This window comes from Vipera berus (genome assembly GCF_964194415.1).
Source record: "Vipera berus genome assembly, chromosome: 2".
Classification (NCBI taxonomy): Eukaryota; Metazoa; Chordata; class Lepidosauria; order Squamata; family Viperidae; genus Vipera; species Vipera berus.
The window spans coordinates 235,371,567-235,389,800 of NC_138203.1; the positions used below are offsets into that span (position 1 = coordinate 235,371,567).

The 18,234-nt window shown below is 36.1% G+C and overlaps 1 protein-coding gene across 3 annotated transcripts in view; it reads right to left on the reverse strand.

Moving 5' to 3' along the window:
- Positions 1–18,234, reverse strand: part of EEFSEC (eukaryotic elongation factor, selenocysteine-tRNA specific) — a 170,752-nt gene that overhangs the window by 10,253 nt on the left and 142,265 nt on the right. Inside the window, exons 7-8 of one of the 3 annotated variants that reach the window (XM_081317730.1) lie at positions 16,291–16,358; positions 13,473–13,608 (exon numbers count right to left, since the gene is read on the reverse strand). The exons of 1 other annotated variant lie outside the window; for it this stretch is intronic. In XM_081317730.1, the coding sequence (XP_081173856.1) occupies positions 16,297–16,358 (62 nt within the window). In that variant the 3' untranslated portion in view covers positions 13,473–13,608; positions 16,291–16,296. Of the gene's footprint in view, positions 1–13,466; positions 13,609–16,290; positions 16,359–18,234 lie in introns of those variants that run through there. One more of the 3 variants, XM_081317731.1, reaches the window with a different exon arrangement.

Sequence of the window (18,234 nt, forward strand, 5' to 3'; positions counted from 1 at the left end):
CAAAGTCATCAAGAGTTGGACACACTGAACAGTTAAAACTAACTGTAATATAAAAGTAGTGGGAAAAGAACAGTAGGAATCTTTCAGCAAAAAGGTACATACCAGGGGTAGGCAACTTTGGCTTTTTATGACTTGTGGACTTCAGTTCTCAGAATTCCTGAATCAGCCATGCTGACTCAGGAATTCTGGGAGTTGAAGTCCACAAGTCATAAAAGATCCAAGGTTGCCTACCCCTGGTGTATACTCTCAGGTGGAATAAACTGCCTGCACAATGGTTGAACCAGGCTGAGAATCAGCTACCTTGTCAACTACTCTTTTAGGATGTCCTCATCCATTATAACTCCACCTTTCTGCAGTTCAAACACCTGCTTGAAAGCAAATAACCATGCCTGGCATGACAAAACATGTGACTGTGTTTCTTCTTGATCCTTGAGATAAGAATTCATGGCCCAAGGCAATTCTTGTGTCTGGCCCATTTTTGTCATGAGAAACTTCTTCAGTTGTATAGTCAGCTGCACTGAGTGGGGTTCCGCCCTTGGTTGTTCTAACTTTTACAGGAATAATTTTGATATATGTGCTGCAAAAAATGCTACTTGTCCCTATGGTAGAGACTCTGTAGATTAAAACTGACATGTCCTAGCCTAGTGCACTGCTATTCATTCTAGCACCAGAGACAAGTGTACCCTGATCTTGGTAAAAGCTCTGGAGTCTACCACATATAGGTCTTAGGTCTTTATCACAATATGACAATCTGCCACACAGCAGTCTTCTTTACCTTAACTGCTTACCTTAACTGCTTATAACCATAAAGACTTGGCTAAAATGAGGCCACTGCTCTTTCTAGCTTAGACCTGCTCAACAGTGTAAAAAAAAAAATCTAAAGTCCACTCTTAATTCATTGCCAGTCTCCGCATGTGTGTTATCTGACTCCTTTCTGAAACACAGACTTGTATTACTTAAAAATATTAGAGGTCCATGAAGACTGTCACTATCTGTTGCTATTGTAACTGGGATGCCCAATTAACTTCTTTTGTATACCTTGACTGGAAGAACTCTGTCAAAAGCAGCTTCTTGCTTCCCATCTCCATTTATACATGGCAGGAAACAAACTAAAGAGCATAAAACTCATTAATAAGTAATGATTATGTGAGGCAAATATATTGCGTTTCAAATGGAAAAATGGACTTTCATTTTTTCTCTCTCTCTACCTAGGAGCAGTAAAACTGATCAGTCCCATCACCCCCAAGGAAAATGTTAGACAACATCTTTTCATTTATTCATGTATAATAGAGTATTCACCACAATTTCCCACAAGATATAAGATTCCCAGTCATAAATGACTAAGCCTAAAAAAATATGAAATGTAACTACCATAAGCGGGACTGTTCATTCCATTCCTGAAGAGTAAATGTTAAAAAAAATCAGAAAAACTTTCATTTAGGTAGGATATCTTAATTCAAAAATACCTGTAACTTAGCATAACCATAAGTCAAGGTTGGGGAAGGTATAGTTATTGATATGTTACAGGACTCCAAACCTCATCATCTTGAACTACGAATTATTGTCAGGTCCAATCATATTAGAAAGGCTACAGAGTCCACATCTTCTTTTAAGGATTCAGAATCATCCATCAGTTTTAGAATCCAACTATTATAACATTAGATATGATCCTCATTTAGATGTTGGACAAATTTTGAAGGACTTAAAATTCTAATGAATATTCTATTATGATTCAGGTACTGATTCTGTTCAGGTATCAACTTTCATAATTTCAATAACTCAAAGACAGATTGTTGATCTCCCTCCATCAATGAATGAATGAATGTGGTATATATTGGTATATATATTACAATACTGTTATCTACCCCAGAGAGGTTTAGAACTGGAAGAGTTGTTTTCTCAATTCACTGTCAGTATTTAATCTGAGTTTTTCCCAAGCAGTGGAGAAGGATTCTCCCCATTTGCCTTTTTGTTAAGATAAAGATGGGAACTATCATTGCCAGCCTGAGAAATTCAGTATCTACACTCAGTATCTAAATTTAGTGTTGTGAGTATACAACTTAGGTGTCTGGATCTTCGATATATTTTTACCTCAGATTCATGTTTTTCAAATAAACCATAATATTTCAATACTGCACATATCAACTTCTTGCTGCATTTTGATGAAAAACATTTGCACATGTTTAAAATAAATTTGAGACTGCTTCAAGATTGATGTGGGGATGTGCATATATTAGGAGTACTAAAACATTGCTGCAATATTAAGATTCTTATAAGAATAGCTTAAATTCTGAAGGCTGTCTTTATGTGAGTGACAAATGGAAAGAAAAGGATGGCTCCTTGTATAATACTTCATTCTGTGGAAGTTGTAGGGGCATTAATAGTACTTATGTCCTTTCTACTAGATGTGATATAGATAAAGAATAAAACAATAAAACAATTGAAACATAATATATTAAGGGATATAATACTAATAGATGCTAATGCCACAACTGAGGATTTTTGGTTGTTATTATTGTTATTCCGGAACAAAAATATTCAACAACACTAAGGTAATGTCATTGTTGTTATTACCGTGTGGATATTAATTCATCTTATGATGGATATGCAAAACAATGTTTCAACTTATTTTAAAGTACAGTAATAGCTGGTAACATATATCTGAAAAGACATCTCTTAAAATCTTCCCCAAATTGAAAAAGCAGACAGAATTCACACCGACGTCCTGTGCAATGCTCATCTTTCTCATCTCCAGCTGAAGACAATGAGAGTTTTTCCTCCTTTGAATGAATATATGTGTGTGTGTCTGTGTGTCCATATGTCTGTGGGTCTGTGTTGCAATGAGGCATCTGCATGTATAGAATGTGTATCTACACAAGCAAGAGGCCATATTCCAAAAAAGCAGAACTAGGAAAAAATAAAATTAGCCTTGAGTTAATAGCTACTAATTAAATTAATTGTCTATAAAATAAGATTCCCACTTGTAAAACATGTTGTCGCCCATTTGTGTCTGTGCGCGCACACGCACACACACACACACACAATTATCTTTTCTGCACAAATGCAGGCACGTTCTTTCCTCCTTCCAGGAGAAAGAAATAAGGAAGAATATGGTAAAGGATAGATAGCTGCATTTGGAAGGGAAAGGAAGAAAAGCATGAAGCATAATGAGAAATGGGTGGGATTACTTTCTCCACCATAAACTCCACCCAGCCAGATTATGTAAGAAATCTGAATGTCAAAGGCAATGTCAAAATTTCCATATTATTGCCACATTACTTTTGCAATACTGTATGCAGTCTAGGAAAATACCGTGTTGGCTTAAGCTGAAGGAGAGAGATGCTTTTCATAGGAAATGTCCCTTTAACATTTCAGAAAAACAAATTTACTCTAAAATAGTATAGTATTTGACACGGTCTGGTGATAGATGTAGGATTAGTTTTTGAAATTAAGCATGCTGTCCCGAGACACATTCTGAAATTTTCATTCCAAAGTCTCAACAATCAAAGGCAATACTGTACTCTTTTTAAAAAAGTATCTTCTTGGATACTTTGGTGCAGAGGTTGATCTTGGTTTTGTCTTTAAAAATACAGAAAATTATCTGAGCATTTATTCTTATACTTCAAAATAGGTTTACATGTTTTTCTAGTTTGTGTGTGCATATCTGTGAGTGTGAAGTTGGAGTTCCTTTTTTAATTTCAGCAAGCTGACCTGAATAGGTACATGTAACTTTCATTCCAATGCCATTCAAACATAAAAGGAAGAATTGTATCCTGAATGAATGGCTACCAAATTTCATTCCAGTATCTCAATGTTCAACAGAGTTATCAGATGACAAGCTGACAAATGCAAAGCGGAATAGAGAGCCTTATTTTTCTTTGTCAAATATGACTAAGTCAATAGTAAATTAGAGGAGTTTAGTGGCAAGGCAAAAAGATATTAAAATAATGTTTGCTTGAAAATTTATGAAAACAAAATGTGAAATAGCACCATAAGAAATGTATTTTGATATTATGATCCACTTCAGGAGATTACTGTTCCCTTGAGACCTCCAGGCTTGTTGACAGAACCAGGTGTTGAGGGATTTGCATAAGGATGGGAGGGAAGGGTCCAATCTTACATTGGGGTGGGGGAATTAGGTTCCACACCGAGGGTGCCACAGCAGAAAAGGCCCATCTTCCGGGTCCCACCAAATATAACTCCACAGTACATGGGGCCCCTAGCATTCTTCTTCTTTAAGAATATGGAACAGGCAGATGTAATCTGGAAGAGGCAGTCCCTCAAATAAGCAGCCCCGTATCACAAAGGGCTTAAAAGTTCAAAACCAGCACCTTGAATTGGGCTTAGAAACAAACTCGCAACCAGTGCAGTTTATGGAACAGTTATGGGTACCCATCTAGGGACAGTCAGAACTGCCTATGCCACCACATTCTGCACCAGCTGAAGCTTCCAGATACTCTTCCAGGGCAGCCCCACAAAGAGTGCATTGAATAGACCAGGCTGGAGATGAGCAGGGCATGAATGACCATGAGCAGAACCTTCCCATAGAAAAATAGGTGCAACTGGTATACAACACAAAACTGTGCTTATTGGTTGTCCACAATTATATCTGTCTCCGGGAAGACACTTGGCTTGGCAATAATACTTGACAGAAAATCTTCAAATGATAGTTGATTACACCTAACATATGAATCAACAGCATGAACTGGTTGCTGCATCAACATAAAATTTTTAAAATCAACATATAATTTTTAAATAATCTATCACCTCATCCAAATCATTGATGAAGATGTTGAAGAGTTTTGGGCCTAAAACAGAGCCTTGGCGTACCCCACTGCATACCTCCCTCCATGTAGATACAGTTCCATTGAGGACTACACGTCGAGTGTGGTTGATCAGCCAGTTACGAATTAGTCCAAATGAAGTCTATGAATCTCATTACTTTTCTAATTGATGCCTTGCTAATCAGGAAATTAAAGAAAAATCTGTTATATATTCTACACATCTTATACAATGTTCTACACACGTCTACATTAATGTTATGGCTAGCATAGAATCTATTCTAGGTTTCTGGCCACCAAGGGATGACAGAATCTGTTGGAGAGCAAGAACAAAAGAACAGGTAGATGTAGGCTGAAGTTGTCTGGCATATCCTCACATCAAGAAGGGATATAACTATTTCATGCACCCTGCCAATTTTAAACAATAGCACTTTCTGGTAGTCCTGAAATGCACATTTGTATCTTGGCTTTCAGTGCTAGCAATCCAGAAAGAATGCAAGAAAGCAAAACTGTTTCCCAAAGTCCTGTTTGCTGGTGCCACAATTAATGTAATCAAACAATTCCACAAATTGCTTCCAATTGCTGGCGTCAGTTTCATGTGCAGAGCCAGACGTTCAGAAAAGGGACCTTCTTTCCTTAAACCTTTTCAGTGAGAACAAATCTTTGCTAAACAGTTTAGGATAATTTGTACTATAACAGGTCCCCAGGCACTCTTGACACAATTTCAATTGCCATCTAATGTTTCTGTGTAATTGAAAGGCAGCAACTAGTATTTAAATAATTACAACACTAAACAGTTCAGAAGGGTAAGTTCAGAAGTTCTCACAAACAAAGTAGAAAATTTGGGGGAAAGTAATTTTAAGGCAGTTTAACAGCCAATAATGTAATATCCTTCTCTTCAATTAAATCATCTACTTTCATCTACAGCACAGAACAGAGTTTAAGTTTCAAAACTAAAGGAGCCTGAAGACTATAAACATGTAAAAGTTTACTAATACATTGTTTCTGCTTGGCTCAAACAATGCAAAGCAGCAATAAGCAAAAAGATCCTTTCTTCCTGATACAGTAAATTTTCTTATGGAGAGAAGTTTATTTGAATAGGAGTTGCCATTAGCAACACTTATTCAAATAGAAAAGTACTATCCTGTACCCTACCCTAGTGTTTATAAGGGACTGAAGTAAAAAGATATAAAGCATATACCACTTATGGAATCAATTCGCATTGCACTTATGGCGCATTCCCACCACCTCAGACTAATATCAGAGCAGCATGGGCAGAGATATAATGTACAGACAAGTAGCCTTGAGGTATTGTAGCTTAGTAACTCTGATATCCGTTCATCTTTCACAGCCATCAAATACTATTTTCATTCTTTCAAGAATCATAATGCTTTGACAACTGTTACTAATAGTATATCATTTCCAGCAGAAGTCATTATTCCAACATTGCTATCCCTCACCTGCTTAGCAACTGTTTCTATAGCATACACCGTAGATACACATTTTGGTAATCCTTCAGATTAAAAAGCTAGGGCCGTACAGGCTTTGAAAATAATTCAGAACTGCTTTGGACTTCACACAAGCAGTAGGCACCGCTCTTCGTTTCATTACAACCACCCACCATTTTGCAAGTTTCTATGAAAGCCTGGGGGGGGGGGAAAGATGTAGAGTGAACTCAGTTAATACAACTCATAAACCAATTGCTTCTTTTTCAATCTCATCTGAGAGTCTGAAATGCAACTTGAAACTGAATGGCCACCAATGGTGAAGAATGGTTCCCCTAATCATGATAAGCAGCTGTAGCCATAAATGGGCCTATAACCTTCTGTGAGTTTGTGTGTGTAGGTACTTCTGGTTGGTGGATGCTGGGAATAAAACCTTAGCTTACAATTCATTTACCACTACATCAATCCAACAATATACGGTCTTCTGCAAAGCCCCAAACAACCAGGATGACATGGATTTAAGGCATAAGTGGCAAAGCTCAAAGACCCAAGGACCCAGTCAAGGCTAACAGGCTCAATGACTTCCAGATAAATGAGCACAACAGGGTCTGTCAGTTCCATGGGATCTGTAGAAGCAAAATCCAAATTCTAAGTGCCTAAAATAATCTTCTAGGAATCTAGAACTTCTTCTGTAACACTTCCTCTGGCCCCTCTTTACCCAGAAAGAGTTGGGCTACCTTAAAAAGAGACAATTATCTGCAGATGCGATAAATAATTCTGTGTTGCCATTCTTATTGTCACCAGTAATCCTTCATATAAAGAATCTTAGTTTTATTAAGTTCTAGTATTCTCTAAGAGAAGGGAATGTGGCTGATCTCCAACTGCCTGATAAGATGACAAGAGCAAAATTTGCATGATTGTGATGATGAAGATGACAATTTGTATGGCTGCCAAACTCATCTAAGTGATTCTGGGTGGTTCACAACAAGTAAAGCATAATGAAGAAGAGTCAGAATAGTTATAATTAACATTTGAAAGAGGAGACACAGACTGCACTTGAGCAGATGGAATGATATGTGTAGATCTAATGCAAAGGTGACCATTGACACAGAGAAATGGATCTGTGGAGAGTTTTTATCCTTTTAATATATGAAGTAATGTTATTTTCAGCAGGTATTTTCAACAGGTATATAAAATACTGTGTTCACCTGGTCTCATGTTACCTACTAAGTCCAGTAAGAGAGATACATTATGGGTCCCATTGCTAAGGAGTTCTTTCTGATGGACCTAGGTTTTTTCTTTTGTGGCATCCACCCTTTGGAACATCACCCCCCTAAGAGGAGGTTAGCCCAAACCCTTATGACCTTCTAGGAATCCCTTTAAAAATGTTTTTAAAAGATCTGAAGATCCCCTGGCAACAAGAAATCAGCACAATAGTTGCATCATGTATAGCATTCTGATGCATTCTTTCTTGCAGTCTTGTTTTATGTTAAGCAGATCTGTAGAATGTTTTAACTCTTGGTTTTATTGTATGCCATTCAGAATCACTTTGTATGAGATGGGTGGCCACATAAATTTCATGGATGGATGGATGGATGGATGGATGGATGGATGGACGGATGGACGGACGGACGGACGGACAGACAGACAGATAGACAGACAGATAGATAGATAGGCTGGAATGTATTGCAGTGTGCTCAGCGTGGATTGAACCCTTCCTGGAACTGTTCAGCCATACTTTACTGCTTCTCTGCTCAGGGACTTCTGCCCAGACTTTCCTCAGAGTCCAAAACTTCTCCACTGACAGTTGATCTTCTTTCCCTTTGGAGCCTTGAATGAAGCTGCCATCTGCACCCAGCCAGTTTTCTCCTTCTTGTTCTTGGGCCCTGTTGGAGCTCTTGCCCATTGGATCTTTTCTTCTTCCAGGAATGCCATCTCTGGACCGTGCCACTTCCTTCTGGATCAGGAATTGACAACTGCTCTGCATACTTAACTTCTCTTTCCAATCTTTCTCTCCAGCCACTCCGTTTATTCCATTCAGAAGCTTTTTATCTTCTCTCCTTTGCTCTCTCTTCAAATCTTAGGTTAAATTGGCAGCATGTCCCCAGCCACTGAGAAAGTGGCTGTCTCCCCCTCCAAGGGTTCTAATCCTTAACACCTATATATCAGGCTGGATCAACAGGACTGCTGTTTAAAAATCTCACAGTCAGGACTTCCGGGTTTGCCGAGTCAGCTGGCATGGACGTCTGGAGGATGGCTCTCGTCTTCCACGTCCAGTTTCGCATTGCTGGGGGGGGGCCTAAAAGGACTGAAGAGTCACCCTGGAGGGGCGACCAGAAAGAAGGGGCTTTTGCAGAAACGCGGGGGAGCGCAATCCCCCGTTAGTGCCTGCATTCCCTTCGTACCGGCAGATGAAAGACTGGCCATAGTAATATGGCCATGTACTAGGCTGCAGACAGCCGAAGTCAAATTTACCATCAGGCAACATTAAAGCAACGTGGAAGAGACGGGGGGGGGTAAGATTCCTCTCTTATACCTTAATCTTCTTCTTTTCACCTAAATAAGCTGCTAAGTACCTTCCCCCCTGTGGAGAGGGAGGGGGGAATTCAACTCCCCCTTCAAACAAGCGGCGAGGAAGCTCAGGGGTGTTTTTCTTTAAAAAAAAAACGTTGAAAAAAGAAACGGACTAAAAGAAAAGAATTTTCAAAGCACTTGGGGGACACCCAGTGGCTAAACCTGAAATTGCAATCTGATTTTATTTTTTTTAAAAAATTAAGAAAACATTCAAGAAAAATAAGATAAGATTAACCTTGAACACCAGATGTAAAACTCCACCATGGAAGAGTTTCAAAAACAAATCTATGCTATGTGGGAAATATCCTACCAAACCTATCAGTTCCTTTCTGCAGCTGGTGATGAAATAAGAGCTTTTGGAAAAGAAATAGAAAGTATCTCGAAGAAACAAACTCAAATTGTGACTACAACCAATATTTTATCGGGACAGAACTTAACAGAAGAATCAAATACATTGGCAGAAGAATTAACTACTCAACAAACACAGATTTTCAAAGACAAAAATGAGAAACAGATGGAAAAAAAATTTATTCAGTCCAGCGCAACTATATCAAGAGGCAAAAATAATGAGAAGATTTGGTGTTGTTAACAGACCCCTCAATCCTTCAAAAACGGAGACTGAAGGACTACTTAAATATGATACAACAATACAAGAATGCTTTGATGACCCTGAGGCAAAGAAGCGAAAAATGATATGGCAATGGAAGAAAGCAAGAATAAGATTGAAGAAATATGGACATACTTAAGAGGCCTGCAATAGATAACACCAAAATAGATAGGATTGTACTTGGATTATGAGACATTGCTGTGATGAGTAGATAAAAATATTGACTAATTAAAAAAATAAAAACAAAATACAGTTGTATGAATACTAACACTGAAATACTGAATTCTTTAAATGAAATGGATTAAGATGTACATATGTTAAGAATGATACAATGTAATTAATATACTTGGATGTAGTAACATGAAAAGACGTGTTCAATGTTGAAACAGAGAAATTTTGGTTAACTTTTAATATGTGGAAATTATAAATGATAAGAATATTATATTGTCCTCCTCCTCTTCCTCCTCCCTGCAATTGGTATTCTAATGACTACGATTCTCATATTGTACTACTAACTTGTCGATATGAAAAAGAAATAAATAAGAAGTGAATTTACATTACTAGGTATTGGAGAAAACTGTGTAAAGGGAAAGGAGGTTATTTACAAATATGAAAATGAGAAACTTTAAACGTTTAATCTTAATATTAATGTAAAATTAAAACTGAAAAAATATATAAGGTGTTTTGATATCTTAAAAATGGAATGTTAAAATATAATATATATTAAGGTATTGATAAATATAAGAAAGCTATTAAATGACTGATGGATAGCAACGAAAAGTATGTTAATTTAGATGAGAGATAATATGTATTAAAGGAAATAAGAGAGAGGGAATATTGGTTACAACAACTTGGAGATCTGTAATAATATGTATTTGTCTGAAATGGAACTATTGTAACCCAGACACCACGTTGCTTTTAAAAGATATTATTGTAAAGATATGATTGTAATAGTGGAAAATTAATAAAAAAATAAAAATAAAAATCTCACAGTCACAATCCTAGCTATCAGCCAGTTATCTCATCAGCATTTGTGACAGCAGAGCTGCTCTTCAAGCCCAAAAGTCAGCTTCTTTTTCCTTTTCCTTATTCCAATGGCAGGATCATGCCACCAGAACAAAAGCTATGCCAAGCCATTAAAACTCATATGCTACACCTAGGAACGCTCTGAACTTGCTGAAATCAGAGCGAGTATTGATAAGGAAGCGATGAAAGGAACAATTTCTAAGGTAAAGTTGAAAACGGCACTAGCACTAATTGTTTAGGATGTGATTCCTAGTCCAAAAACTAGGATGCTGGAATGTTTAATATATTACAGCATATGTGTGGATCCAAGCAGTGAAACCTTTTATAATCAACAAATGGAATGCACAGATTTTCTAAGTGTCATCCAAGGCATTTTGGTAAGGTACCCTGTATGTTGATAATGACTAGGATCACCACTGCTGATTTATTATTATTATAGTTGGTTGCATAGTCAGCCAGATGTTTAGACTTGATTTAGCCTTTTTATCCACCTATCAACTCTTTCCCAAGGATCTGGCCTAAGTAGATCTTGATATTTGATGGTATTAAAGACACTGTTGCAGGATGTAAGCTGTTCCAAATAAAGTTGCCTTTTGCAACTGACTGATTGTGATTTTGTCAATGCCAACGGTATTCAAGTTATGATTATGATTATTTCTAGGCATTTATTAGAACGGAGGAGACACTGGATAGAAGACTTTTATGTTATGAAAATTGTGTGTAAACAAATGTGTAATTTGCTTTAAAAAGATAAGGCGATTAAATTTTTATCAGACTTGTCCTCTGCTGTCACCACAACAAAGGGAATTAGGGAGAGAAAAGAAAGGGCTTTTCATTTGAATTGTGCTCTTAGCAGAGGTTCTCTACCACACAGCTGTAAAGCCACTCAATATTCTCCAAACAGGCCCTTTGATTGCATTTTATTCAACATGTTTGTATTTGGAGCATCCAGAGGGGGGAAAAAAGAGTGCTCTACATTTTGATGTCTTAATGTTCCTTAATACCTTCTTTAATTTATATTAAGCTTCTTAACTACAGTAAGGAATTCTTCAAAAACAATAAAGACCTAGTGTAGAAATCTTTCACACTATGAAAATTGAAATTATAATATATTCATGGCTTTTGTCATTAAAAAAAAATCCCTTACTGAAAGAAAAAATAATGTAATCCTAAAGAGTTCTGAAAACGCCTTGTTCCATATAAGTACACAACAATTTAAACGTAACTTCAGCGAAAGTATTGGGAAAGGACAATGTTTCTGCAATAACACATAGAATACTGCAAAATTCTATGCTTCAAAATTCTATAAATTCCTTCCGTATATCTTTCTACCCCAATAAGTCTATTAGTACCTGAAGTAGTTTATTCACTGGCTGAAGTAATCTCACAAAATCGTTTTGCCTTCTGTGCCTCTATTCCTATTTTATGTTTCCATAACATAATGGCCTATTTATATATTATGGAGTGCACCAACCCAAGAACATGCATATTGATGCTGGAACACTTAGCAACATAATCAATTCTTTCTTTCAATTTCAGCCATTGTAAGATTTTTGAAGTCATTTTTCCAAAATAAGTAGTCATGCACAACTATCTTCAGACAAAAAAGCAACATGTAACACAGGTAATAAAGCCTTCACTTTTCTACTACATGTTGTCTACTTATTGGAATTATCTAATTGTCTGCCAATTGTTTACTACAGGTTTATTATAATAACAAAAATATTTGTGGGTAAAGTCTTCCTTGATTTGAGCAAAACCCCTGATGATAGCACAGAAAAAAACGTACTAGGTCACAACATGGAAATGGTTTAGCAGGGCCTTCTTTATGAATCATGCCGTGTGTGTGTGTGTGTGTGTGTGTGTGTGTGTGTGTGTGTAAAATAATTGAATCTAGCTGCAACCCTTGGATCTCCAACTTGTCAGCCATCCAATAACCAGATATGATATTGTCTCATCTTTCTTTCAGCCAATTTAGTTAGGTGCTGTCACCTGCTATGAAAGAATACATTTTTTTTACAAAAGTAGGTTCTGTATTCAACAAATTAAACAAGGGCTTACATTATGATAGGCATAATGTATGCAGCTTTCTTCCATCATTTATTGAATACACTAAACGTAGTGTTGGGAAAATATACTTTTAGTTATAATTATTAGTTTTAAAAATGCTCACAGAACCTTAAGAGCAGCCTACCGACTTACCATAAAGGTAAGTATGCTTAGCAATTTTGAATTAAAATAGAAAGACTACCCCATTCTTACCTTTTGTTGTGGCCTATTTTAACATTTCAAATGTACCCTACCTAAATTTGTATACTTTTAACAGTAGTTAATCTTAAATTAAAATACCTAGAGCAGAAACTAAGATAACTGGTATAAAGGGTAAAGGCTTATTGACAAGGAAAAAAGTATTTTTCATATTGCCTTTTTTAATTCTACATATTAAGAATGTCATTTTTGTGACTTAAAAATCTTCAGGAATAATGAAGGTTAACAAAGAAGTGAAGAGCAGTAATTTAAAAACCTCCATATGTAGCATCCTGATTACTCTATCAGTCTTATTTCCATAACGAAGGGAGAAGTCACTGAACTGCCACTCGTCCTTTCTAGTGGCAAGAAAAGGGCAAAGAGGACAGTGTGTTCCTCAAAAATTCATTCTTTATTCTAGAAGTAGTAGTCGTCTGCCTCTACGCGACTCTAGTATATGTGGCTTGGTATCTAAGACTTCTAAACTGTGCAGAAAGTTCCAGCTCTGATCGTCTTCATGTTGTTGTTGTTAGCTGCGAAGTCGTGTCCGACCCATTGCGACCCTATGGACAACATTCCTCCAGGCCTTCCTGTCCTCTACCATCTTCTGGAGTCCATTTAAGCTCACGCCTACTGCTTCAGTTACTCCATCCAGCCACCTCATTCTCTGTCGTCCCCTTCTTCTATTGCCCTCGATCTTTCCCAGCATGAGGCTCTTCTCCAGTGAGTCCTTCCTTCTCATTAGGTGGCCAAAGTATTTGAGTTTTAGCTTTTAGCTTTAGCTTCGTCTTCATACATGTATGAATAAAATGGTGGCCTCCGAACTGTGGAATATCCATCCTAAAGAGTCACTTGCCACTCCAAATTATTTCAGCAGCAGGTAGACTTATTCATTTTTAAGTGTTTGTATAATGCTACCAGTATGTATCTGTAGAGAGTTTACAAATGAGAACTTAAAAATATAAATATTATAGCAAATCTCAAAAACAATAGTTATAAATTTAAATGTATTTTTATTATTACAGAAATTATAGAACCAGCTGGAGATGGGTTCCTTTAATGAGAGCCTTTACTTTTGCAAGAGCCTCAAAATATCATTTTATTTCTGAAACTATTTAGTGTTTAATTCATTTTAGTTTTATACTTCTATTCTTTTGAGTTTTAGGCTACCTTATAATTCACTGCAAATTTTGAGCTATTTTGATATTTTTTTGTTAAGAACAGCCTGCAAGTGTGGCTGTATTGAATAAACAAAAACTTTGCCATTGTTCATAATACAGCATAAACTCAGTAAGAACAGTAATTATTAGGCTTGAAACCTTTTAGTTTAGTACATAGCAAAGTGATATTTTAGTACCTCAAATATAAAATTAAACAGATAATACAATTAGTTACAGAATGTGAAGTATAATAAGTTGCCCCAAAACCAACAAAATGGTACAGGAAGGAAAGTTGTTTAACAAATAGCCTACACATTAGCAACTAAACAAATAGCAATTAAGACACTAGCTGGTATCCTGGGAAAAAGCAATCTGCACAAAGACACTACAGAAGACAAATCTATGAAAACCAGACTATTTGATTGATGTAAAAAAAATGCAACTCTTGACCCTCAAAAGTCTGGGCCATACAGAATAATGTTATTGATCATAATGTCTACGAACATTTTAGCTCTGTGAAGCAAGTTTCAAAAAGAAACATTTTACTTCTGGCAATACTACAAATGAATTATCACCTGCTTTTAAGCAATAGGATGATTTTATGTACTTGCAAACTGAATAAAAAACAGTTTAAAAAATAAAGTAATCAATAAATAAAAAATAAAGCTTTGATAATGGCAAACATGAACAACTGTATTCATGGAAAATCTTTTGGGGCACCAAGACTTCATAATGATTATGGGCTGGACATATCCAGTTAACTACTATCATCTGCTTAGGTTGGTGTACAGTGTGTTTGTGTGTACCATGAGTTCATCAAGTGCTTATGGCCAAGTTTCTGTTTACCATCATTAGTTATCCATCAGTAAAGTAGGCAGTAGTAATGCTTACTGAGTGGAATAAATGGATTATTATAAATAAAGCAGTCTCTCATATTGATATTTGTTCTTCTATGCTTACTACCTGTGATTGTGTGGATATAGTAGCTCTATTATGACAGAAATGGTTACTGTATATAGTGGGTATGCAGTACATTGATTCTGCCTTTGCACTAATTTTACACTAACAGCACACTAGCAAAAATATTGTTTTCTAACAAATCAGCACAAATATATGCTGCAGAAGAGTTATAGGATTATAGGGGGCATAACAACATTAGTTTGTACATTACAGCATTCTTTTGGTACATTAAGAGATTTATTGTTCATCCCCACCTGTTTTTTCAGGAGCAGAAAAGTTTCCTTTCCAGCATAGACAAAGAATTTAGAGACCATACTCCAGCAGAACTTTTCATTCTGACATGGTATTTTATTTGCATTGCAAGGAGAAAATAATAAGGAAAACTTTCTGTGTGATACTTTTTTGTCATGCTTCTTTTAAAGTTAACACAGTCATGTCTCCACTGATGTTGCCTAATTTCTAGATTTAACAATATATTAAAGGAACATTTTGTTCTTGGAGGGGGATTGGAAAGTCTAATGTTACATCAAATGTGCTTTTGTTAAGTGCTGTCAAACAAGAACATAGCTCAAGGTCATAACAAACTTTAAAGTCAAATCATAGGCAGCCTCTGCAGCTCCTGCCCTCTTTCTGAGGCCTCCATGCATGCTACAGAAGGTCAATTATGCTAGAACAAGATGTAAAGAACATTCTCTTCCCTGAAGCCATATTTGCATTCATTAATTTGCTTCTGTTTGTGCTTCCTGAGTCTGAATTATTTTCAACAGTTTTTATATTCCCATCACAGACCGGAACTTGTATAGCATCATCCCACTCCATATTAATATATTACCATAATAGACGTATCTGTAGTTCTTGCTTAACTGTGGTAATTAGGACCAGACTTTGCACCGCTAAGCAATGCAATCATAAAGTTCAAGTCAAATGACCACACTGTTTAACAATGGTATCCTAGCAGTCCTTGTTGCTATCATTAAGTGAGGATCACAGTCATTAAACAAGGACCTCACATGACTGTGACTTGCAACTTCCTGCTGACTTCCCACAATGTTTGTTGGGAGGTGCAAGTGCATGTGGGCTTGGGAGAGGTGCTGCTGTGAGGTATAAGTGTGGCTAGGCAGGGTTGTGCTCCAGAACACAAGATCCCTGGGATCTCATACTCCATAACAGAGCGCTTAAAAAGCGACCTACAAACCTTCCCTTCCAGCTTCCCCACTGATTTGCTTTTGGGACCAGTTGTAACTACCACTCATTCAACACCATTGTAAACTTCAAATGGTCGCTGAATAAGTGGTCACTACCCAAGGACCCCCTGTACATAGACAAGATAGGTCTCGCAGGCCATTCTTTTTTGGGGGCAAATAACATGAAGTCTTCAGTAAAGAGTAAAAAATACTAAAACAAAGAAATTAAAGGCATGAAATAGGAGAAGAAAACATAGCTAAAACTAATTTACATTAGTATCATTTATTATGCCTTTCCATAATTACCTTTTCTCAAGTCATCCTTCGGGTTGTTCGTAAATACCAGAATAGGGTTCTGTTACAAAACCTGTGACCTATGGAAGAACAATATCTGTGCACATATCTGAACCTATTGTGCAGTTTCTGCCACATACACATACATGTGTACATTCCAATCACACTATTCTCCTTTCGGATGAGCAATCTTCTGCAGAATGCTGAACACGAGTAAGAAATAATTAAAGGCAATAGGAAAGGAAATATACTTAAACTTAGTTTACATCACAGCATTCATTGTACTTCTCTGTGGATTTCAATCATAGTAAATCATCCTTGCTTCCATATTTACACATCAATGCATTCACTGCATTTCATTCCTAAGAATTCTCACTTCTCTTTTTTTCAGGATCTCATCAATTTCACCCAGACGTAACTTTATTTCCCTTCATTTCAACCCTTCACTTTTTCTCCATATATTTGTTTTGCAATCTGACCCTTGTTCACTCTCAATGTATTTCTTTCATATTTATTACTCACTTGTGTATTCAATTCATAATCATTCATCACTCATTCATTCATGTTCCTGCTTTTTTCTTGTTTCATGACACATATTTACGTACCTCATTCCAATTACATTCATCTTATTTTTGTGTTTCTTTTGACCTGCACTAAGCTTCACTTCCATATAAAAAAGTGAGAAGCATACTGTTATACACATCATTTTCACTTCTTTTGTAAAAAAAATACTCATTCTTTGCAACCACACACAACCTTCTAGCTTTTTGCTAACATGTGCAAGTTTTAAAATTTCTCCATGTGTTTTCAGATCTTTACTAAGCATTCTACCACAGTACACAAATTCATCTACTTGGTCTAGGTTTTCTCTATTTATTATAATTTGCTATTGTTTATGCAATTTCCCTGCCAAATACAAGTACCTTGGTCTTTAATATGTTAATGCAAATATTCAGAGCCATACTCTTTGTTGCATACAGTCTATCCCTGCAAATCATTTAGGTTCTCAGCTGATAGCCAGGCATCATTTACCTACAAAAGTACACATTCGTTCATTTTATTTATTTATTTTCCGCCTTTATGTTCCTAGTAAAATCACCTCAAATGTCACCAGAGGAATTACTGATACATTTATCTATAAATACATTAAGCACCCAACAGAACATCACACAACCTTGTCTTACTCCTTGCTCAATATTGAACCACTCATTAAGCATTCTACTCTAATGCTTGCCTACCATTCTTATTACTATTCTGGAATCAATCTTCAATGTTATATTCATGCAAACTGTTCCAAAATTCAAGCTTACTCACTTTACCTTATTCTTTCCCTAAATGAACAAGCATGCAATAAACTTTCTCACATTTATACATTTCTCAATGAACCACACTAAAATATTTTAATTACATCGTAAAGCATTAAGCTTTTAGTCAAAGCCCAAACATGAGGTACCAGTCAAAACATATTTATGTTCAATTATTTATGCTTGTCTAAAATGTGATTACATTTTTCTGTTTTGAAAAGATAATTATCTATCTACATAAGTTAAAAACATATACAATGATAGTTAATTCTAATTTATTTTGTATCATCTTCAGTATTAATATAAATACATTGATCGTGGCTCTTTCAGGTAGTTGGTAAATTATTTCACATGCCTCCTTTTATTAGCTAACAAATTAAATTCACCTGTATATCCCAATCATATAATTTCTGGAATGAAGTTGTGACTACATTAATTAAGTAAAATACTATCTTGTAATTTCATATACATAAAATTAGACGCTTGATCCTGGATCCGTAGTGATTACAACTTAACTGGGCAAATTTCATAGCAAGAATTTTAAACAGTGAACTTACAATATGAAACCTACAATTGAAAATGCTGTATCAAACGGAAAGAAAAATATATATAACATTATCCAAAAATAAACCAAGGTAATGTAAATCACATT